At 48.0% G+C, this 24,555-nt stretch overlaps 1 protein-coding gene across 5 annotated transcripts; it reads right to left on the reverse strand.

Moving 5' to 3' along the window:
- Nucleotides 1–358: 358 nt before the first annotated feature.
- tasor2 (transcription activation suppressor family member 2) lies at nucleotides 359–23,994 on the reverse strand. 5 transcript variants are annotated; one of them, XM_035401517.1, is made up of 23 exons: nucleotides 23,326–23,994; nucleotides 21,734–21,882; nucleotides 21,268–21,363; nucleotides 20,157–20,229; nucleotides 16,852–16,943; nucleotides 16,458–16,589; nucleotides 16,141–16,271; nucleotides 15,800–15,855; nucleotides 15,378–15,477; nucleotides 15,118–15,212; nucleotides 14,247–14,350; nucleotides 13,268–13,340; nucleotides 12,856–12,924; nucleotides 10,826–12,565; nucleotides 9,790–10,492; nucleotides 8,601–9,135; nucleotides 7,816–8,481; nucleotides 4,510–7,770; nucleotides 4,137–4,262; nucleotides 3,638–3,791; nucleotides 2,941–3,046; nucleotides 2,370–2,551; nucleotides 359–1,400 (listed from the first exon to the last, which is right to left on the reverse strand). In XM_035401517.1, exons 1-23 carry the CDS (start codon nucleotides 23,366–23,368, stop codon nucleotides 1,294–1,296), a joined length of 8,793 nt encoding a protein of 2,930 aa, XP_035257408.1. In that variant the 5' UTR covers nucleotides 23,369–23,994; the 3' UTR covers nucleotides 359–1,293. The 5 variants fall into 5 exon arrangements, with proteins under 5 accessions (XP_035257408.1, XP_035257407.1, XP_035257405.1 ...); XM_035401516.1 differs by having other exon boundaries at nucleotides 4,510–8,481; nucleotides 15,839–15,852; XM_035401514.1 differs by having other exon boundaries at nucleotides 4,510–8,481; nucleotides 15,800–15,852.
- Between the last annotated feature and the right edge of the window lie 561 nt (nucleotides 23,995–24,555).

Here is a 24,555-nt window from a genome sequence, read left to right on the forward strand (position 1 = left end):
CACTGAGTACTTTTGTTAACTTTTAACCGGTAGTGTAATCACACTTCCAACAATCTAAATTGATCAAGAGGACTGGATGAAATAAAAAGTAAGGTTAACACAGAGTTGGAAAACCCCTGCTCAAACCTGAGCCAACATGACATGAACTAAGCTACGCTGCACTGGGACACACACACGCACGCACACGCACACACATACATGCACACACGCACAGACGCACACGCACACATCCTTATTTCACCAGGGCTATTTCTGTGGTCAGGAATCAGCTTTGCTCAAGGACGTTTGCATCAGTATAAATAAAATTTTACGGTTAATTTCCCATACTAAAAAAAAACACACACAACAGACACCAAACTCCCCAAGTTTTCGAACATGTACTATATTTATCACCGACATGCCAGTGAAACAGAGGACCTGAGCGTCCTGGGCACATCCACAGCGAGAAAGAAAAAACACACACAAGTGATTTCCCCTGTCAGAAGCATCAGACGTACACACCACAGGGAACAGAAGGCCCCACACCTGTGGACAGCTGTGTAAATAATCCCCATGGTGTGCATTCAAAATGTAGTACGTGACACCCACAGAGAACATCATCACCCATGCAGCAGCACAAACGATCGACTCCTCAGGTGATGAAGTGCACCCGTCCAATCAGGTGCAGTCGTTTCTGCGCATTGGTTATTATTCCATCCAATCAGATGTTTTCAGCCACTTACAGGTGAGTGTCCAATCAGCACATCCTGGTGCTCAAAAGTGCACATTTTTTCCTAACTGCAGGCTAGCAAATTATTTACAGCAACATGAATTCTGTAAGATGTAAAAAATAAATATCTGTGAAATTACAGTACACTGAACTAAAAAATGTGTGTGAATTAGATCACAGAACTCTTTCAAGAAACACATTATATTGCAGGAGAAACTTGGCTTGTAGCCAAATGAACAATACCAATATGATCCCTTGTCCGTACCTCAGATTTGGTAATGTTTTATAAAAATACCCTGGTACCCTGTACATTAGTGAAAAAAAACTATGTAGAGAAGTCCTTCACAGTAACAAAACACATGTACAATTTAGCACTGCCGCAGGTACACACACCCGGATAAAACCAACATTATGCCAAATAAACAGTTGCCCTTTCCTGCCTGATATTAACCAGGTAAAAAGAATAAAATATATAATCAACATAAATATTAACAAATCTTGCTTTTTACAACAGGGGAAATCAAAAGGCACGGTAAGGTGAATGGTATAAGTAACTATGCTGAAGTTGAATACAGGTTGTGCTCTTAAAAATCAACTGGAGCAGCAGAGTTCAGGGAAAGGTGAACGGGTGAAAAGGTGTTGAGGTTCATGGCTAAAATCCCACATTTCTCAAACGAAACTTCAGGTGTGTCTGGGGGAAAAAGACAGGAATAAATTTATCTTCAAGCAATACCAGTGACCATTTAATGTTCTCTCTCCGTCTCTCTCTCTCTCACACACACTCACATACACATACACACAGCACACACAAATAACTCTATATACCTCTTTTAAAACCAAAAACGGCCATCAGAGTACACTGATGCTACATGCAGGAAAATGTATGTGATGGAGTGTATATGTGCGAGTATGCAAGTGTGCAACAGTGTGTGTGTGTGTGTGTGTGTGTGAATGAGTGTGTGAGCGTATGTTTGAGTGTGTGTGTGTGTGTGTGTGTGTGTGTAAATGGGCATGCGAGCGAGCGAGCGTATATGTTTGAGTGTGTGTGTGTGTGTGTGAATGAGTGTGAGCGTATAGGTTTGTGCGTGTGTGTGTGTGTGTAAATGGGCGTGAGAGCGAGTGTGTGTGTGTGTGTGTGTGTGAATGAGTGTGAGCGAGCGTGTATGTGTGTGTGTGAATGAGTGTGAGCGTATATGTTTGTGCGTGTGTGTGTGTGTGTAAATGGGCGTGAGAGCGAGTGTGTGTGTGTGTGTGTGTGAATGAGTGTGAGCGTGTGAGCGTATACGTTTGTGTGTGTGTGTGAATGAGTGTGAGCGAGCGTGTGAGCGTATATGTTTGTGCGTGTGTCTGTGTGTGTGTAAATGGGCGTGTGAGCGTATATGTTTGTGTGTGTGTGTGTGTGTGTGTGTGTGTGTGTGAATGAGTGTGAGCGAGCGTGTGTGAGCGTATATGTTTGTGCGTGTGTGTGTGTGTGTGTGTGTGTGTGTGTAAATGGGCGTGTGAGCGTATATGTGTGTGTGTGTGTGTGTGTGTGTGTGTGTGTGTATGAGTGTGTGTGTGTGTGTGTGCGTGTGAATGGGCGTGTGAGCGTATATGTGTGTGTGTGTGTGTGTGTGAGTGTGTGTGTGTGAGTGTGAGCGAGCGTGTGGCGCATACGCACCAGTGATGAAGACGGGAAAGCGGACTGTGGCGCGCTGAGCCTGCAGACGAAGGAGGCAGCTCAGGTAGTCGGGCCGGGCTCGAGAGATGACATCACACTCGTGATACGGCATGACCTCCGCAAGCCCCGCCTCCTGGCAACGGTCCACAACCTGCTTCAGACGCCGTGCCCCCGAGCTCCACCTATAACACAACAATAACACGCCTTTGAAGTGCGCCACGGGGGGGGGGGTTAAAGAGATGGGGGGGCGAGTGCTAGGGTTCGAGAGCACCCTGCAAAAAAGTGCCTTAAGAGCTTTAGTCTCGTAATGAGCCTTACAATCTTTTTTTTTTTCTCTCGAGGAAAAAATGCTAGCTTGTTTTAAGGTCCTGTTTGCTTGACAAGAGAAATTTCCTCCCCCATCGGCAAATCGTGAAATGAGTCAAAACTCTCACCCCTCACTGGCAACAGTTTTGTCTCATTAGCACAAAAGTAAAAGAAAGAGCGTTTTAAATCTTAACGTTGAGACTAAAATACTTGTGGAGGAGGAGTTGTTTTTTGGTTTTAGCAGTGCAGGCGAGCGTGTGCCTACCTGGCCCCCTCCCTCAGCTCTCGCTCGTCTCTGTAGTGCAGCAGCCACTTCCACCGGCTCCTCTCACTCAGCTCCTCCAGCAGCCCCACCAGCCTCTGCAGCTCACCTGCCGAAGGAAGCAGGTCACAGTGCCGTCAGCGCATAGACCACTGCACAACTAACCGCCACCCGCACAACTGTCCCAACTGTACAGCTTCATCCAAACGCACACCGTATACACTGCACACACACTGCACAACTAACCGCCACCCGCAAGACTGTCCCAGCCCCACAGCACAGCCGTGCCACAGTCAATACAGCTTCATCCAAACGCACACCGTATACACTGCGCACACACACACACACACACACACACACTGCACAACTAACCGCCACCCGCAAAACTGTCCAGCCCCACAGCACAGCTGTGACACAGTCAATACAGCTTCATCCAAACGCACACCGTACACACTGCACACACACACACACACACACACGCACGCGTACACACTGCACGCACACACACACGCACGCGTACACACTGCACGCGCACACACACACACGCGTGCACACTGCACACACACACGCACGCGTGCACACTGCACGCACACTGCACGCACACACGCATATGTGCACACTGCATGCACACACATACCCGCACTGCACACACACATACACACACATACACATACTCTGTTTGAGTCCAGGCAGTACTGACCCAAAGTGAAGGAGCGCAGCGCGTCTGCGTCACACACGGTGAACCCCCCCTCTCTGAACAGCTCCTGATGCGTGTGGTTGAGGACGTCATCGGGCCGGTCCACCCCGGCAAACAGCACTCCGGGGGTCCTCTTCAGCTCCAGCAGGCGTGGAATCTGAGAGGAACGTGTAAATTATGCCGTCACCTTACCTCCCATGGTCCACTCATGGTCCAAATCTGCTGGTATTTGAGTCTGACCCCACAGCGTGAGATTTGAGACTTAAACATACACCCAACCTGTGGCCTGAGACCACTAGTACAAATGTTCTCGGTTGTGAATATCAGGCACTTCAAGACCTTCGCTGCTATTAAGAAGGTAAATAATGTAAATAATCCCTTGACAGAGATTAAAAATTAAGTTCTCTGGTTGCAGCTATAGTTGGTAGGAACACTGGAACACACGGGACCCCAGAACTAGGCTCCCCTGCCCAAACGGACCAGCGAGTCCAGGCCACCTCACCCTGCTGATGTGCTCGGCGATGTCTTCGTTCCGCAGGATGACCAGGAGGGCAGAGGCAGAGCTTCGCCTCTCGAGGTCAAACTGATCGGGCTCCACACTCTCGTGACCCTCCGCCTCTAACAGCTCCTGACCAATGAAAAAGCTGCATCAGTACACACCAATCGGTCACCTCACTGACAGCACACCTTCACTGTGAGGTCTGGTGGAGTACAGATTCAGTTTCTCAGTCATAGTCTCAGTTTATTTCAAAACCCAACACATTTTCAGTCTCTTACATATCAAATAGTTTATCAATGTTGCATGAGAAGAGAAAGCAATATTAGAAATATAATTCACGTTGTAAATATATAACCTCTTTTTTGCGAATACTCACCCTTGTCTGTTCAAAGAAGGCGTCTGTAGATGTCACCAAGATGTAGAACCTGAACTTGTCTTTGTAGGACAGCCTGTTGGCAGCGTTGAGGTTTCGGTGTGGGCTGATGGCACAGACTTCCTTTATCTGCTTACAGGAGTCCTTTCTGTGCGGCTGTGTGGTCCCTTCCCTCTGGAGCCTGCTGGGTCGATGCTGGGGTTGCTTCCCCGAGCAGACATCGTTCATCATGGCCCGGTACGACTGGGCGCACTCGACGGCGATGTTCGAGACCGCAGGACAGGACTCGGGAAAGCTATTGAAATGAGTCAGCCTCCTGAGACACTGGGGCGATTCACTATCTATAGGGTAGCAGCTAGGGCTGGCTTCGGGAGCTTGAAGCCCCACGCGTTCACGCTTATCCCTCTTTAATCTCCGCTTGCTGGTGGGCTCCTCTGAGATGCAGTCCCGAGGGCCGGGAAACTGCAATGTCGCAGGGCTGCCACAGGGGGCGCTGTCCACGTCGGCCGAGGAGCGCTGCCGCCACGGGTAGCGGTGTGCGGAACCGCGGCGTTCGGCATCCGGCTGGTGCTTCTTGAGAATCTGGTTCATTTTTTCGGAGAACATGAGGTACTGCAGGTCCAGGGAGGACTGGGTGAGGTCGGGCTGCGCGTGTTGAGGCTCCACCCATTTCTGCAGGAAGCCGAGCAGGTGACTGCTCCCCGCGCCGCTGTTCTGAGCAGCCCCGACGGGCTCGTTCCACACCGTTTTGGTGATGGGGTAGTTTTCGTAAGTCCTTCGGTTTCCTTGGCAATCCAACACAGTGAAGATGGATGGTCTGACAACTGAGCTTTCACCCTCCTCCTCCTCTTCCATCGGCACACAATCTTGACTGGCACTTTTTCTCCCACCTCTACAATAAGAAGACCGTTCCCTTTCTGCAGTGTCCTTTACCTTGTGGGGAGCTGAACACGAGGCCCAGCTCCGGCGTGTCCCTTCACTCCGAGCAGAGCAGAGGCTAAGTGGGCCAGCCTTGCTGTAGTCCAACGCTTCATCAATTTCCTCTTCGTCAGAAGAATCCTCACCAACGGGACTTCCTCCCGCATCCTCTCCTGTAACAGCATCAGAGAAGTCTCCAGAGCTCACACTCTCTCTGTCCCCCATCATATTATACCCTTCCTCGTCTTTTTCCTCTTTCAGGGCATAGCTTTCACTGAAGCCCTCTGTTGCCGTGTGTTGAGCAGCAGGATCAGAGGACTCCTCCATACTTACAGGGCTTCTCGTTTTCCCTCTGTCCGTTGCCAGGCTGGCGTCACTTCCTCCTTGGCGCTCCTGGCTTCCGCAAGCCCTGCCGGATTCGCCCAGCCGCTCGGCAGGCGTGTGGGACCTGCAAGACGCAGGACTGATGCTTTTTTTGTAACTTCGATCAACGTGCTGTGAGCTTCCTACGGGAGCAGAGGTGCCCGTAATCTCATGTTCGCTGTAAACTGAGCCTACCATTGAGGGACAAGCGCTGTCGGAACCAGAGCCAGGTGGAGAGTCACTGCGCTTGGTCTGGCAGATGGGTTTGGAATGGTCGAGTAACTCATCTGCAGGTATATCCTTCCCATCTGAAAAAGGTTGGTGTGGCTGATGCGAACAATCAGCCTGTAACTTACTTTGGGAACTGGTTACTGAGTGACATGGTTCATAGTCAGAGTTCTGCTTCAAAAGATGGAGCTTACCATTTGGAACCACTTCTAAGCTACTGTTTAGTAAGTTTACATCTTTGCTGTCTGATGACGTGCTTTGGGGACTCTGCTGGAAGTCCTCAAGGGCTTTAGGGCCCTCTGAAGAGGTGCCGTCACTGGCTGCACGGGACGGAGAGATCTCTGCAGGGCTAATCCTACTGTAAGGACTGGGTGGGAGGACAGCGTCGAAAGACCGTAGTGGATCGCTACCGTGATCATCCTCAGCAGTCATGACTTCGCTGCCATTATCGGCTGGCTCAATGTCACAAATTGCTGAGTCATCCTTCGATGGAAGAATAGAATCATGCTGAGGGTTGGCTTCGGACACCTGGCTGCAGCTGAGACCAAGGCTGAGCTCACTGCGTGTGGGGCTCTGGCTACCTGCCGTAGGTTCGCTTTGGCTAACAGCTTCGCGATTCCTGCGCGGCGAGTCCAAACTCTGAGGAAGATCTGTCTCTTTCGATATGGTAATGCCTTCTTCGTTAGCTGTGCATAGTTCTTCACAGCTGTGAGGCCTGAAGAATTGCGTGGCCTTAATGGACTTGGGTTCTGAGCAGACTGAAACTTCTTCAGAGGATGTGCTACTGTTGAGGTTGGGTGTGTCTTCAGAGAGAGGCTGGGGCTCCCGACTCTCCTCTGAAACCTGGGGTGAAACAGGGCTGCTGCAGGAAAATGGCTTATCCAGAGAGGACGGTGCTCTTGGTGGGCTCATGCGCATGCTGCTGGGACAAGGTATATTAGCACTTTGAGGCAGGTAAGCGGAGGAATCAGCCTCGCTGTTTGAGCCAACAGGATCAACCCTGCTGCTCAACAGATCTCCTGTCGGCACAGAGAAGTGGTCGTACCTGTAAGATCCATGCTCGCCAGGTAACTCATCCTGCGTTGGCGTATCACTTCTACTCCCACGTGCTTCCCTCTTTAAGCAGTCATACACAGGAGTCCCACTTTGGCTGTCACTTAGACAGAGGTTGAGCTCGTAAGGCAATTCGTCGAGCGTAGGGGTAGGACTTCGATTTTCACTGGCGCTTTCCCCCACGTCAATGACGTTGCCGGACTTATCCCCATTAGAAAGTGCTGTTTGCAACTCAGTAACTGAATCTCTCCTGTCATCAAATACTGCTGTAGGCATCTCTTCCCCACTGCCATTGCTTCCATCATGCATTTCAATTAAATCACAGACTACTTTGTGCTCCTCCCCTTCAATGATGTCATTTCCATCATGCGCTGCTGTGAATTCTTCATCCATACTGAAATTACTCCCATCATGTGCTTCTGTGCATGTATCCTCTTTACTGACATCACTCCCATCATGCACTTCTGCACATGCCTCTGCTCTACTGAAATCACTCCCATCATGCACTGCTGTGCATGTATCCTCTTTACTGACATCATTCCCATCATGCACTTCTGCACATGCCTCTGCTCTACTGAAATCACTCTCATCATGCACTGCTGTGCATGTATCCTCTTTACTGAAATCACTCCCATCATGCACTGCTGTGCATGCCTTCTCTTTACTGAAATCACTCCCATCATGCACTGCTGTGCATGCATCCTCTTTACTGAAATCACTCCCATCATGAACTGCTGTGCATGCATCCTCTTTACTGAAATCACTCCCATCATGCACTGCTGTGTTTTCCTTTCCTTTGCTGAAATCACTCCCATCATGCACTGCTGTGCATGCCTCCTCTTTGCTGAAATCCATCCCATCATGCACTGCTGTGCATGCTTCTGCTCTACTGAAATCACTCCCATTATGCACTGCTGTGAGTTCCTTCCCTTTATTGAAATCACTCCCATCACCCCCGTCTGTAACAACAGTTCCTTCGGATTCATGGTCGGAGGCACCTATTGGCTGTAGCACTTCAGCTGTTGTGTGGCAGATGTTGATTGGCTGAAGTGTTTCAGCTGCTGTGCAGCAGACCTTGGAAAGCCTGCATGGCTGTATGCAGGGAGAGCCTTCTTTAGTCCTCTTGGTCCTCCTGTTCACTTCTATGTCAAGTGACTGCAAAGGGTAGTGAGAACGCAAGGTCCCATCACTCATTTGTCTCACAACTCTGTGTGTCCCGTTGAATAATGTGTCTCTGCTGATGCGCAAACTTGCAGTGCGCTCACACATCTGAGCGTAAATATCATCATTACTCAAGGGCTGATGGAACCCAGAGTCGTAGTTCTCCTCGCCATCGTCTTCCTGCAAAATGCTGCCATCATCTCTCTGTTCGCCTCCATCATCTGACATGTTGTCAGTGCTTGATCTGTACTCCTGGAGAAGGGAAAACAAATTTTAAAAAAGGCAAAAACAAAATGGCAAAACTACAGTACCAGGTAGTGATTTTCTCTGATGAGAAAAAGGTCTAACACCTGGAGAAAATGATTTCTTACCTTGCGAATGAACTGGGAGTATGCAGAGGGAAAGGGGACCGCATACATGTAGGTGCAGTTGTACAGTGTTGGGGGCGGTAAAGGGACCACAGAATTTTTTGGTAAAATTCTCTGGTTGCTGCCATGAGGACATGTCTCACTGCTGTGCTTGGAAAGGTCCAAAGCCTCCGAACGTTTCCGTGACAGATCCAACACCGCCGGCAAAGGATGCGGGGGATCCGCCATTTTCTTGCTCGCCTCCCTCAGGTCCAAAACCTCCTCCTCCGGAGGTGGAGGAGCAGCAGGAGGCGGAGCACAGCGCTGTATCTCAGCAGCGTCCTGAAGAACCTCGGAGTCGGGCAACCCGGTGGGCGTCGCCTCCTTAGTCCGCGACTTCCTTCGGGCCTTCAAAGCGAGGGGGCGGCCCTCCAGAAGGGGCCTGTTCAGATCTGTCTGGAAGAACCTGGTGGTGGACCTGCTGTAGAACAGGCCGATCCAAGTGTGCAGGATCAGACACGACTGTTCCGTAGTGTCCTCGATGCCGAAATCCCACGGCCTGAGTAGGAGTCCGGTTAGATGGAGGATGAGACAACAAAAAAAAAAAAAAAAGGCATTTTAGTACACCTCTACACAAACCAGCACCACAGCAACACAGTCCCAGCGCCACCACATTACATGGTACGTTAATCTGATGATACAGGTCAAAATTTTCAAGAAGAATTTTGAGGTATAGCAGCAACATCAACAAAACATGACTCAATTTATCATTATCATAAAAAATCTCTGGTATAACATAATCATGTTTTGATATGGGGAAAGGAAAGCATATTACCATGGTTTGATATAGCACAATAGAGAATTAGCTATCACAGAGGACAGAGTTGATTCATTGGAGAGATCATGGGCTCATTCCAATTGCTTATTTTATCCGTCCTTGTCTCTTGCCAGCACCTTTAAGCACATTCCAACCTGTTCAATGTTCCTTGAAGGAACTAGGAGCAAGGAGCTAAGAGGAAGCTTGAGCAAGGAAACACGAGTGCATCCTTTACGCAAGTATTTTTTTTTACATAATGTCTGATTCCTCTGTCCTCATATCCTTTCCTTGTGTCCTTGGAGCTAGCAAAGGATGCAAGGAAAGGAAGCAGGGAGGTAAAAAAAAAAATAAGCGATTGGAATGCGCCCCAAATATGGAGGAGGACAGTTTACGCACCCATGCAAGGCCCGCATGACAGCCTTTACCACAGGTTCATTGGTGTACTTGCTGTCGGGACCAAACTTGTACTCGTCTTTCCACGGTCGCGTCACACGGATTGTTTCACCCACTTGGACAATGTCCCGGGCCCATTTTGAACCCCGCTTCCGCCGTTCTGCAGCTGGGCACTGCGGGGATGGGTTGCCGGGCAAACGATTTGTTACATTCAGTTGGTCTGTGTTGTCCTGACCCAGAGGGCCCGGTTGGGCAGATGGGGGCGAGGTGTCCGCAACGCTCTGGAGGGAAAGCTGTCGGGGCCCACCCATCGAACCCAGCATACAGGAGGGGGGCGCTGAGTAATTGTGCTCCAAGGAGATGATCGAAATAAGCTCCCCGCTCACCACCAGGCCCTCAGGGGCAGGAGACCTGAGGGGGAGGGGCCGCTTGGCAGGACTTCCGTCTCTTGCCGAGGGATCTGACTCCAGGGCCGGGCTGAGGTCTGTTGGAGAATTGTCACTACTGGAACTGAGGGCCAAATCAGCTAGCAAGGTGAGAGCGTCAGCAGGCTGGCCAGCACTGGTGGAACCCTGCTCGGGAACAGGGCTCCCCCCACCTGAGCATACCCCACCCGGGGACACCCGGTGCCCATCGGGCTTAAACTCTTGGGACTGGCCTATCGCTGCACTGTACTGGGAAGCAGGACTGTCGCTATTCAATGAGTCTGTAGGAGAAAAGAGAAATACACAGGAAGGAGAAAGAGACATAAAGCAGCACAAAGCAGCAAATAGAATTAATTATTAAACATTGGAATTGATTGAGAAACAGGCATGAGGCACCGCTTTGTGGTCTGTTTCAAAGCTACAGAACGGGCATTTTGACAGTTTTGTGTCATTTTCTTTTAAATTTTCAATTCGCCAAGATGTGTTAATACCAGGGAGTGTACTAAAGTCCTAAAAGTAAAATGGGATAAAAACAGAGATCCATTTTAATAGATCATCTTCTCCTTGCACTACATTGATGAGCAACAACTGGACCTCAGTCCACATATACATACCATTCTCTGTGGTGCTGTCAATAATCCTGCTTCTCAGTTGTTTTTTGAATGGCTTGAGCTTCACTGGTTTTGCTGGGGTGGTGGGCGGAGCTTGGGTCTTCAGTGTTTGTTCAGGCGGCAGGGAGGACTTTGGGAGGTCCAGCCTCCTGGGAGAGGTTCTCCTTGGTTGTGCCCCATCCTGTCCATCTGTCCTCTGCGGTTTTCCCAACAGTGTTGGGTCTGAACCGGGGCTGTCTGTCATTTTGGGACACAGCTGCGGGACGTTTGCTCCCTTTGGGGAAACGTCCTTTCTACAGCTGATTTTAGAGCCCTGCGTCTCGTTGGCCACGGGACTGTTGCTCTTGCTCTTCTTCTGTTGAGGTTCATCATCAGCCAAACTGCCCCCAAAATTGTCCAACATCTGATCTGGACATTTCAATTTTCTTTTTATATGTTGAATAACTGTTCTCAGTTCCTTGAACGATATTAAGGCTTTGGACCCTTGAATTTCACCTGCATTAATTTTATCGGGAATTATTTTGGTCTCACTGTTGTTCATATTATTGTCTTCTGCAGGAGGAGAGACCACTGGTAACCCCGTCTCCAGTCTGTCAGCTGGATGCATGGATGGAGCTTGTTGGTCAGCTGTCTCACTGTTTGGGGTCGGTTGGTCAGCTGACACTGTGTTTGGGGTCGGTTGGTCAGCTGATACTGTGTTTGGGGTCGGTTGGTCAGCTGATACTGTGATCGGGGTCGGTTGGTCAGCTGTTTCGGCAGGCACGGCTGGCGCTCCAGCAGACCCCATTTCCTCAGTCGAGAGAGTCACAACCCTCTGCCTCTCAGCCAGTGATGCAATGTCCCTGGGGAGGATCTCTGAGCCGTGGGGGATGAACATCCTGCCACAGTCTGTGATGATGGTTTTGAGGCCATACCCAAAGCCCTTCCTCTTTGGAGGGAGCGGCAGAGCCATAACCGGCTGGCCCTCAATCCCACCACCTTGGCCCAGGCTCTTCTGATTGGCAGGCTGTGAAACCTTCTTCCTCTTACTGCTCCGCCTCTTTGAGGTTGCAGGTTTGACTGCTAGCTGGCTTTGCACACACGGAAATCCGACCGTACCAGTGGACTCAGCAGCGCTCCCTCGACGCTCGACGATGCTTTTGGCCACGAGGCCTGATGTCCAAACTCTTCCCTCCCTGATGATGACCAAGTTGTGGTCCATGGGCGGATCACCCGACATGGGCACGGTCGGAGTCCCCAGTGCCTCAGAGCGAGGCTTAGCGCAGGTCAACGCGGCAGCGCCAGGCGTCCCATGGTCCTCAGTCACCGCATTGGCACCCCCTGGCGGGATCTCCTCCAGAGGCGGGAGAAAACAGCAGGCATCGTCTCCTCGCTCCTCCCCTCTGACTGCCAACAGCTCCATAGTTTTGACCACAGGCAGGGCATAGGCCTCTGGCTGGCCCAGATAGCCCTGCAGGCGCTGCAATGCCACCGCCCCACACTTGGGGGCACTATTGCAGTGGCTTAGCGTCTCTGGTGCGTCATACTGTTCTTGAAGCTGACCAGCCTCGTCGGAGGGGTTGTCAGGAATCCTTGGCGGCTTTACGGTGGCATAACTTTGCAGGTGCTGCTCCACCAGATCACAGAGTGACCCCTGCTGCTTTGGAGGACACTTCTCAATCTCAGACTCGGCGTAGTTCAGGCCTGGGAGGACCTGCAGCACGTTTCGCGAAAGGGAAGTCCTGGATCTCTGGATCTCCAAACCTACAGACAGAAAACAAAGTAAATGCACCACCCAAAAAACCTGCAAAAATACACTTTGATTTTGACAAAGCTAACGTTTAAAATAATATCACTATAGTGCGTAACAGGTTAAGTGAACAAGCGCAGCAACAGTCTCATCTTTCCAAATAAACTCTTAAAAGCAGATACAGCACAAATTAGAAAATGATCTGATTTGGAGCATCACCGCTGTACTTGTCTGCCCCTGTACTGAGGTAATTAATATATGACACACAGAACTATGTACTATGTTAATGCAAGATGCCTCTTACCTTTCTGCACAGCTGAGTCCGGAAACACAAACATGGCCAGGAGAATCTCCGTCTTTCCTAACAGAGGGTCTGGAGAACCAACAGCCCACAAATGACATTACTGCCCCATTACTTACACCACGCACACACACACACACACACGCCCACACATGACATTACTGCCCCAATGCCAACAATCTGGCATTTTACCCCACGCACACATACACACACACACGAACGCGCACACACACACACACGCACGCATGCACGTACGCGCACATACACACGCACACACACACACACACGCATGCACATACGTACGCGCACATACACACACACACACACACGCATGCACGTACGCGCACGCACACGTGCACCCGCATACCATGTTCATGAGGAAGGGGCTGTCTTGATTATAGCCTAACTTCTTTACCTTGATACGTCAGAAAGTTCGAGGAGCTCAAGAGCACAAGCAACCCGCAGCCGTCCAACTGCAGCACGAGGGCCTGTAAACAGGAAACCTTTCTTTAGAGCGACAAAAAAACTACAAAACCCAGAGGTCCCCTTGGGAGTGTTCCAGTTGACCTAAGAGGAGAGCGGCCAGGGAACGCCATGAATGATTTACACCGTCGTCAACATCAACATCGTCTGATCGAGCCGTCTCCAAGGACACCGATTTAAATGGGTAACTTCTTCCCCTCTGGATTGCGCGGTGCGGCGGGGGAGAGGGGTACAAAGGTTCCTGCGCTGTGTATTCTGAAAGAATTTACTCCCAGCCAGCACAACGGCTGAGGCCAGCAGCACACCCAGCCTTTATCTGCTCCTCTGAAAACCAGTCATCTGGGGAGAGCCAGGCTGGAAATAGTGCTTCCCAAAGCACTGCTGTACACTACTCACTGGGAGCACATGTGCGTGACAACCTGTTCTGTAAATGTCTTGTTTTTATTCTCCCCTCCGCTACCACCATTTCTCCCAAGCAGCCAATAGTGATCACACTGCAAGGCTCATCACAACCCTGCCGTCCAATCAGGAGAGTGCAGACAAACATTTACTGTCTTCCAATGTTTAACTGAAGTTTAGACTGGTTAACAGCTGAAGCTTGGATTGGTTGACAGACTACTGAAGTTTAGACTGATTGACAGTTGAAGTTTTAACTGGTTAACAGCTGAAGTTTGTATTAGTCTATGGCTGAACTTTGCATGGTGTGGCAGTTTGCAGTTTGTGGTGAAAAAGAGGCCGGCAGGGTGAACAGAAGCAGCGGCTCGTTTGAGAGAAGAACTCGCGCTCGTCTACCTTCCCCTGACCTGCTGGCAGAGGCTGCAGTAGTGGGCGTGGCTGCTGAATACGACTGGACACTATGAACTATGGGGAAAAACTGGCAGGGAGAAATACGTATTTAAACAAACGCTCACCAGTTCCTTCTGTTTTAGCTCCAGGGTCAGCAGAGCCAATGAGGAGTCTTGGGCCAGTGATGTCACCACCTCGTACAGACTGCAACACTTGCCCTCCAGGGAAACTGAGGAGGGCACAAGCGATTACCAACCACACGCTCTCCAGAATGGCACAAGCGATTACCAACCACACGCTCGACTCCCGATCACATGCTCTGCGGCACTCACAAGCACACACTGCCCACAGGTATTGACGCGGATCAGCGACCTCCGGAAACAAAACCACTTCCAGAAAAATCTGAGAACAATCCAGAACAGGGGAGTACACCACCTGCATATCATGAGCTTAAATCTACAGCACGTTCCATTCAGTACAGTGATCTGTAATTTTCAATAATGGTGTGATTTTCAGAAGCACAGTGATAATGGCTTATCACCATGGGCTTATCACCCCTCAATGAGCGAGGTTCTATACAATTCATATACTTTTGTAAACTGAGAAAATCATTCCCAAAAAGGTAACCCTAACCCTAATAATATTGTTTGAAATATGCGGGAAACATACAGTTTAAGGTCACACACACAGTCCTTGTGGTGACTTCTTCATTACTTTAAGATCCTAAACTTTCTGGTTCTTCCTCTTTGTCTCTCTAACACCCACACAGTTGTACAGGCCCAGCCATGTTTAACCCTTTGAAGACTTTGAAGTCTTTGGAATGCTTTTCAAAAGAATTCCAAGTCAGTGTTCTAGAACAGTGCTGCTTTCAGTTGCCAGTAGCGATCGTTACATCAGCATTAGAATGTTCGGTTGAGAACATTCTAATCGCACATTCTGTGATCTCACACCATGAAAACGGTTAAAAGCGGTGTGCTCAAAGCAACGCTGACGCACCTTCTCTGCCAAAGCGGGTTTCAAAGACGCCGGGCGGTAAGACTTTCCTTAGGGCTGAAACGCTCATGACCCTGTCCACCACCAACACAGCAGGGCTGCAAGAAAACACCAGAAATTAAACACTCAAACACGAGAACAGGCTTCTTTAGTCAAAGACGTAAAAGCTTGGAAGTGGATACTGATCAACAGGATAGTGATGGGAGCGTTGGGCTGTGGCGTGTGAGGGTAAGGTTGTATGGGAGCGGCACAGACTGACTTACAGGGCTGCTGGGGTCTCAGGTTCAGTATTAGACTTCAGGGCCACGTGGTAAACCACAGACTTTATCTGGAGCTGGCCACTCCATGGGTGCCAATGGAACGCTACAATCAAATAACGGCATCAGTATAAAAACACACACACACGCGCGCACACACACACGCGCACACACACGCAGAGCTCGCCACTCCTCAGTCACCTAGTGTGACCCTGCCAACCGGCAGTATGACCACATGAAAGCCATGCCTCTTGTCCTACATACCTGCCTTCCCCACCCTTTACTGAGCATGTGCAGAACGAACACACCCAAGATAATGGGTTCTGCAAAAGTACACGCGTACGCACACACACACACACCAAACAAGCACGCATGCATGCACACAGACAGCTTGTGACTCCTCAGTCGCCTTGCGTAAGCTGGCCTACCAGTAATATGACCGGGTAAAAGCTCCACTTCCTGCTTACTTGGCCTCTCTGACCTGCTGAAGGAGAGAAGAAACACAGGCCACGATTACACATTTAAAGCCCTTTTCAGCATTACTGCTTCTTTAGAAAATACAACTTCTCCTTCCAAACAGCTATAAACTTATCAAAAACATCAATGTCACAAAAGGTTAAAATGACTTTGGCTCTCAGCAGTGTGCTATCCTGCCATATACTGGTCCCCCAAAGCAGAGGATTTCAGGGTTTATTTCTGGGAGTAAATTAGGGCTGTAGCACCAGGTTCAGGCAGAGGGAGCCGCGGTGCGTTAGAGGATTCCGCTCACCTGGTCGCCCGCGGGGCGGACGGGCGCGGCGCCGCCCCTCTGTAAGAGAACGCCACGAGCGCGAACGGCAGGACGTGTCTGGGACGCGCGGCCACGCCTTCCCCCGGCCCGCTCAGCTCGTACAGGTAGTACTGCAGCACAGACAGGGACAGGGTCACAGGTCACACAGGATTACTGAATGGTGAGATCGCTCCACTCTCCCTGTAGTGTGCTTGTAGGCATGATGCTGATAGGGAGTTACATCCTCATACCTTCACAGGTCAGATGCTACACCTGCATGAGCTCGTAGGTCAGAGGCAACGAGGTGAGGCGTTTACCTGCATGCACTCGGGAGGGAAGGAGCTGGGGGTGGGCTCATCGCTGATTGGCTCCACCACATGGCAGTCAAACCCCGTGGTGGGAGCGGTGAAGCTCTGGGTGTGGTTCTCCCTCACCGGCCTCACTCTGCCCTGGAGAGGACAGCCAGAGTACAACACAAGCGTCACGCTCCACCCACTGGGGTGGGCGAGAGGGGGACAGACAGTGTGCATGCGTGCATTCGTGCATTATAAGAGCTGGGCTGGATTCCCAATACTCCTCCACACCAGCATCAGTAACACCACCAAAGGAGAACTGGTTTGAACAAGGCCAGAACTGGTTTAATCCGGCTAATGTAAACAGGGTGAGCACTGGCCTTGTGAGCAGACCAGAGACAGCTCCTCAGGCGCTTACCTTGGTCAGCCTCAGGATGACGATGAAGCCGGACGTGCTGTGGCGGAGGGAACTGCAGTCCAGGCAGTCTGAGTGCTTCCAGACATAAACACCTGCGAGAAGAACCACGAGAGCACTCACAAGGGCTCGCACACTCACGAGGGCTCGCACACTCACAAGGGCTCACACACTCACCTGCACCACATTCAACAAGACCCCGGTACACCAAATACTACTCACATTAGGCCAAGATAATAAGGAGCGAGGACAAACTCAGACATGTACATATTTACCATGACAACACGGGTAAGAGCATGAACCCCCCCTCCCCCTCACGCCTCCCCACTGACACACTCACTTCCCTTCAGCTACACCGCCACCCACTCACCCCCCCCACCCCTCCCCCGACCGCACCCGAGAGGGAGCAGCTGAACAGTCACTGCACTGTTTCTCTCACCGACGCTCCTGAATAAAGCACAAGACATGTTCCCGGGCCAAAATCCTGAAACTGCAGCTCAGCAGGTCGCTCAGCCGCAGAGATGCAGATGTGAAAGATTTCTCAAAGCCGCTATGTCAGCTTGTCCCTCATTTCTCAATAGACTGGGAGTAAACAGAGGAGCAGAATACCTGAGACTGTGAAAGAGTATATTAAACAGGAGGCCTGAAGCATAGAGGTTATACTCTATATATAAAAAGAAATACATAAATAAAAAATTTAATTCAGAAAACAAATAGCTGTTTATCTAGAGGGGCTTCCAGGATCTGTCCCTGGTGTGCATTCAGTAAAATAATCAGCAGAAATTCAAAATAACAGCTTCTATCAAACAAGCGTTTTAAACAAAAAGGGGGTTGAAAACGATGCTGAAACACCAGCAGTGAGGTGGAGGTTTCTGTTCAGGACAGAAACTGCACCTGGTCAACAACATTTTAACCATATTTCCTACACCCTGCCACCTGGAAATGGCACATATCTATCTCTCTATCTCTCTCTCTCTCTCTCTCTGCAGTTAACAGCACACAGCCTAGCTCAAAACCTTTGTACTTCCTGTCCGGATGAGGTAAGTCTTGTTCTCCTCAGAGAGAGAGAGAGAGAGATACACAATTAAAGAAACTGTACATTTTGGCCTAAGGAAGCCTTCTTCTGCAGCATTCAGGAACAGGGCACAGCAGAAGGCAGGATCTTAACTAGCTGAAGCTCTGTTTCCGCAGCTGGCTAGGGAGAATTGCGCAATATTGGCACGGTGCCAGTATTCAAATGAAACTTCCCGACATCTAACCGCATTTGTTTTTTTTCCTTTTGTGAGGGCATTGACACAAAAGCACAGTGAAACTGTGACGGATTTCAGCCTGTATCGCAGGCCCAACCTCACGGCACTTCCACTTTCAGCCCCAGCACACACAGCCACTCACAGGAAGAGGCAGTTGACCCTCAGACCTGGAGTTTCAAACGCAAATCAATGATTGCAGCAGGATTTTGTTTTTACAAAAACAACTAGAACTCTCAAGTGTTAATATACAAAACCAAACAAAACAGCAGTTAAAATATGCCTGTAGAACTTAATCACAGCACTTTAGAATAAAACACGCTCAACCAAGAGCTACACAACTTAATCTTCAATTAAGCACGTCTGGAAGTTCATTTTTGTTACCGAGCAGGTCACAAAAACAAGTCTTTCAAGAGGATTGCAAGAAGTGGTAGCTCACAGTTTTATTTATTTTTGATGACAATGTGTACATTACCTGCTGTGGCATGCTGTAATAACTATTATATTTTCTATTGTTTCTTCCAGAGAGCCATGCCTTTGCAAGTTTGCATCATTGTTTTCTACATACAGCTAGTGCAGATAAAAGTAATCGGGGGTCAATGGGGGCCAGTATTAGTGGAGAATACAGACTCACCCCAGACATCCGATTGGCTACACAATCATCCCCTACATCTGATTGGCTACGCAACCCCATGCATTCTCTATCCACTATGAAGCCCCAGGCAATCACTGCTAAAAGAGAACAGACTTCTCAGGTGACCTTCCAGGTTAAATAGATCTTAAATATGGCCGTTTAGACTGAAACTTGTCCTTACCGAGCTGGCACTCGGTTGGCTGCAGATCATTCTCAGGCACATTTTCATTGGGCGCTTGCCTCCTGCCCTGAACACTTTTGTCAGATGTTAACTAATTAATGTGCAATTAGGTTCATGCACCATGCAGTGTTGGTACACACTCAATTAGGTAGCACTTAAGAAAGGCCAGTGTTCATCACCATTCGCAAAAGTTCAACATAGGACACTAATCTGTTAAAACCGTACATACACAATTGCATATAAATAAAATCCAAAATACCTCAAGATATTTCTCTCCACCTCTTCACCTTCCCCTTGTGCATTTCCTGGTCTCTTTGTCACTGCTCAGCACTTCCTCCCCCCACCTTCCCACCGCCCCCCCTCCTTGTGTTAAACCCAGGCCATACATTGCTTTCACTTTCAGTTGAGTCAAGAGGAGACATAGAAACAGCAGAGCTCATGGCTGTCCTTACTCTGTCCTTACTCTGTCTTTACTCCGGATCTACAATAGATTCACTCTGGATTTTCTCTGGATTTACTCCGGATTTTCTCTGGAGTCTGCTCGTCCGGGAGAAGATCCCTGGAGGATGAAGGGGAGAGCCGTGCTTGGATCTGCCGGAGAAGGCCCCGGGGCAGAGTCTGCACATCTGGCTCGGCTCTACCTCGGCCCCCCTCACTCCTGCACTCAGGTACGGAGCAGCGGCGGGTCGACACGCTCGCACGCGTTTAATTATTCTCTCCAGCTGCGGCAAGGGAGGAGGGCTGCTTCAGATTCACTTAGCCTAGCAGCACAGCAGCAAAACAGAAACTGATCTGCCTATCAGCACCGAGAACAGCTTTCAGTTTCACACAGAACGGAACAACACAGCACACACAGCACTTCAGTTTAGAGACCTCCATACTGGAACAGAATTTAAACTACATTTAAACGGGCAACAGTGTAGTATAATGGGCAGGGAACTGGTCTTGTGACCTAAAGGTCACAGGTTCGATTCCCAGCTAGGACACAGCTATTGTACCCTTGAGCAAGGTACTTAACCTGCATTGCTTCAGTATATGTCCAGCTGTATAAATGGATGCAATGTAAATGCAATGGAAAAGTTGTGTAAGTCGCTCTGGATAAGAGGATCTGCTAAATGCCTGCAATGTAATGTAAACATGACAGGCACTTGAATCTCTCTCACACACACACACACACACACACACTCGGACCAACAAAATGCAAGATCAGATATGCTAGTGCAGAGAAGAGATCAAATGGCAGTACCTTTAGAGGGGTCTCCCAATGTGGAGCATGCTCCATGTCCAACCCGCAGTCCGTTCTCACACACTTTCTTAGCCTGCAAACAGAAGCAAATATGAGATTTTAAGAGGTATAACTAGCAGGTCCAGACAATGATTTCACTGAGTTTTTTTTCAATTATTACAAAACTGACATGGTTAATTTGCAATAGCAATGGGAACGTAATTCCATAGCTGCAGAATCAACTGGGCTGCATAAATATGCTGGCCATGAGACACCCTGATCTTTTAAAATAATTACTTTACTAGCATGTCATAGAACTATGACCTCAACATTTGTCCTCACCTTCGACTTGCAATTAACCACTTTAACCTTAAAAGTTTTACCCTTCTTCAAAAACTGAGAATGGCAACTTAAGTTTTCAGTGATTACTGAACTTGAAAAACTTTGTTTGTGAAGAAGAAAAAAAAATCTGGCTTTCAGCCGTGTCCAAAATGATCTAACTCTGGTCCTGGAGGGCTCCGTGGTCTGCTCAGGTCTTTCTTTCCACCTCAAAACTCGCAACTGATTCAGACCCAAGTAAACACATGAGGTGAGGAAACTGTGCAACCAACTTGCACTTCATCTTTATATTGTAGCTTGTTGTCTTGCCTCCTAGTTTGACTTAACATTACTGACCTCTGACCTAGCCTATGCTCACTAAGTGAACTGGACATTCATGGCTATAAATAACTGTTACATAATGAGTATTGTACTTTATCGGACCTGTGTTTTGTAGTTGTTCCAATGACCTTCGGTACACACTTATATGTACGTCGCTTTGCATAAAAGTGTCTGCCAAATGAATGTTTGAACTGCTTTAAATGTTGAATTAAATGCAGAGTCACAATGAAAACCAACAGACCCTGCAGCTCTCTCCAGAAGCAGAAATGTGCTAGTGTTCTGGCCTATAACGGAGGATCTATCACATGGAACCAGTCACATGACAGTTTGTTTTTGAGCGTAACTTTCTCCATAACTTTCTGAAATGGTAGTGGGGATGCCCCCTTGAAAGTGATGATAGTGCTTTTTTTGATCGCACTTCTCATCCTGGCTGTAGCACCTGGTTGCAGGCAGTATTGCATGAAACCTTTACCTTCTCTTGCTGGTCAAACAGCAGGAAGCCAAATGACTCTTCCAGCTCCTCCTCTGTGTATCCCCTCTCCCTCTTCTCAGCATGGAAGGCCTGGTACTGACAGGAGAAGAGCATCGGTCGAACATGAATCCCCAAAAAACCATCAGCAATAAGCCTTGTTTGGCTAAAATCACAAGTTCACAGCCTACGGTGGCCATTTTTATTTATTTATTTTATTGCTACTCCTGGTATCAGCAGACTAAGGATGGGTTCAGTGGTCGAGGCCAAAGGCTGGTGTTTTCACAGAGATCAGCGGCATCATGGGAGATTTACCCGCCTTTACACTGTGTTCCGTACTTTGGCTGCAAACACATTAACATCGACCTCCAAGGTCATGCTCCATTGTGAAGCACACGTGGTAAAGTATCAAGTGCACACTGACCTCAGCATAACACTGAATGGGACTGAACGTGGAAATGGCACTTACATCTCTCTGCAGGGCAGCATTGTTGACCAGCTGGGTGCCGCTGTATCGAAAACAGCCCCTAGACTTCGCGTCCAAGTACGAGTTCTGCAGCACGGGGAGAATGCGCTTCTGGAATGTTCCAGAACCTGGAGATACCGGCTCAAAAAGACCTGGAAGGGTGACACAGTCAAGGTCTACGGTTAAACACATCATCTTATTACAAACCCTTCAAAACAAACACCCCCTTTCACTTGAACTTTCACGTCATCTTTGAAAATCAGGAAGAATCAGGAGCTCATATGAAATCAGTAAATCAGTCCTTATCCCTAGTCCTCGTCCCTGTTTTCAGGTCCGGAAGGAGGTACAGGTACTTGGTTTAAATGAAGAACCACAATAAATTTTCCATTACAGCACTACAATGCCTATTTCTGTTCTGCAGACAGCTGAACTGGGATATTCTACTCCACTGAAAGATGATTTAACAAACATAAATTATCATTGGCTCATCATTTAAAGGAAAAAATTTAGCTTCTGATTAAATTCCAACACGTTCCCAAGAAGGAGATTTAATGAGATCACTCAACTCAGTGTCTAACTGAACAATTAAAGGATCGGAGTTACACAGGTGACTCACCTGCTCTCTGTGGCATAAGCAGGTTGTTGAAGTGAATGCAAAAATCAGAAAAACCTGCAGCCCTGCCTGGGTTGGGGAGCTAAGAACTAAGCCTTTTTTTTAATTATTTGAATTTAACCAAGCTCGCATTGAGTTAACATCTTCAGCACAAATATTTCAACAACCTTCATTAGACAAGAGACCAGCTGTAATGAAATTCTGTTCATCCATAAACTATACAGTGCAGGGGTGCACAACAAAGGCCGATCCGTTTCAGGATTTTGTGCCAACGTCTGCTCTTAGTTATTTAATTGACTCAATCACATCTTATCTGAAAATCTGTATAAGCACCACACTTCAGTGTATACTGGAGATTTTACTGTGTGCTCTAACACAGAACAGCAGTAAACCAGCATAGTTTAAAGGGACTATAACTAAGGTCATTGGTTGGAACAAAAACCAACGTTAGACAGGACAGGAGTTGTGCATTACTGATGCAGCGGTTGTAAATCATAAAAATCACTGTTGTTGAGAACTTTACATTACTGCGTTAGTTCAGTTATCCATATGCTATTGCTCAATCTTCATGGAAAACTACTGAAAACACTGAAGTTATCATCATCCATTTTCTAGCCATAGTTACAATGTAATCACCGTTCGTAGTTGAAATGTTACTTAACTGCGTACACTTGTTTAAAACCACAACACATAACTAACATTTAAAAAGCTAACTGTGGGTCAGGTAAGTGACAGCAAGTAGCTATGTCTGAAACCAGGTGGAATGGCTAGCCAGCCCGATCCCGAATTTGCTTGCTGCCGTATCAAATGGCTATATCAAAATGGCAAAGAATCACTGGCTAGTTGTAGCTACAGAATAGCATACCATAACATTAAAGCGATATAACACTATGATATAACGCAAAGTTTGTGTAGCTAGCTAGCTAATTTTCACCTGCTCCGGCCGCGACATTCATGGCTTTAATCTGTGAAAATCGTTTACCTTTGGTTAGTCTTCTCGCTTTTTTCCTCTTGAAATACGGCATTGCTCAGTCCTTAAAAGGGATTGAATCAAAAGGCATTTGCCACAACTGGAAAGGAGCTGTTATAGCCACATCTAATTGTCAATGAATTATTCCACCAGGCGAGACCTAGAAGCGTTCCCAGATCTAATTATTTCATTCTGTGAAAAAAAAAGTGTTCTGTAACCAGGAAGGACTGTAAAGTCACCAACCCTCCGTCGATTGAGGGTGCAGTTTGTTTTCATAATTTTTTCACTCGCGCTAAAAGTTGGCCTCACATTAACAAATCGCCATGCTGTCCGACATTTTACCAGCTAACGAACGCAGCGGGGTGAAGAAGCAGCCTCGATTTACGAAATAGAAACAGAAACTTTAGGCGCATCCATTTTGAACCGCCTGCCTTGCTGCGTTTCTCCGATCGCTAGTTGACGCAGCTGAGCTTTTAACCATTTCCTGGAAAAACAGGATATTGCTGTTGAAATAACTTTAGTTTAAGAAAGATAAAATATTTGTTGTGTAAGGGTCCATATCCGAGGTAAATTTCCTATTTTGTTGTAGTGCGTAAAAAGAATTTTCAGAAGCTTACAATTTTGTTCTTTAGAATGTGTTGTAGAAATTATGCCATTGTGTAACCGAGGCCAGTATGGACATTCCAGTAACGTACTTCCTGTACAAAGCGGGACGAGAACAGAACATTCTTAACACCGACATTGTTGTTGTGTAAAATTGAATTAACGAATGCTCAGCCAACTCAAAATACTTTTTATTCAGTATTCCCGTTTCTGTTGGACATCGCGTGAAATGAGCGCTACATGGGACTTCACCAAACACATATAGCTATTATGATTATTATTTTTATTATTTTAATGCCAGTATACCAGAGATCTCACTTTTAAATAGGTTATTGTTCTAAATAAAGATCAATTTACAGTAAAATTATATAGAAGTACACAAATGCAAAGATTTCACATGTGCGTAGTCTTGAAATGCTGAAGACTTGTTTGCATTTTTATTGAACCAATGGTGTAATGTTTCACCAGGAAGAATACATTTGGAATGGGACCCAGAATTAACTGGGCCAACCCTTTTTTTTTTTTTTTTGAGGGGGGCGGGCAGGTTGTGTCAACTTTGCTGTAGAACAGGATTTCCCAACCCTCTTCCTGGAGATCAACTGTCCTGTAGATTTTCTCTCCAACCCTAACAAAGCACAC

This window comes from Anguilla anguilla, chromosome 19, assembly GCF_013347855.1.
Source record: "Anguilla anguilla isolate fAngAng1 chromosome 19, fAngAng1.pri, whole genome shotgun sequence".
NCBI lineage: Eukaryota > Metazoa > Chordata > Actinopteri > Anguilliformes > Anguillidae > Anguilla > Anguilla anguilla.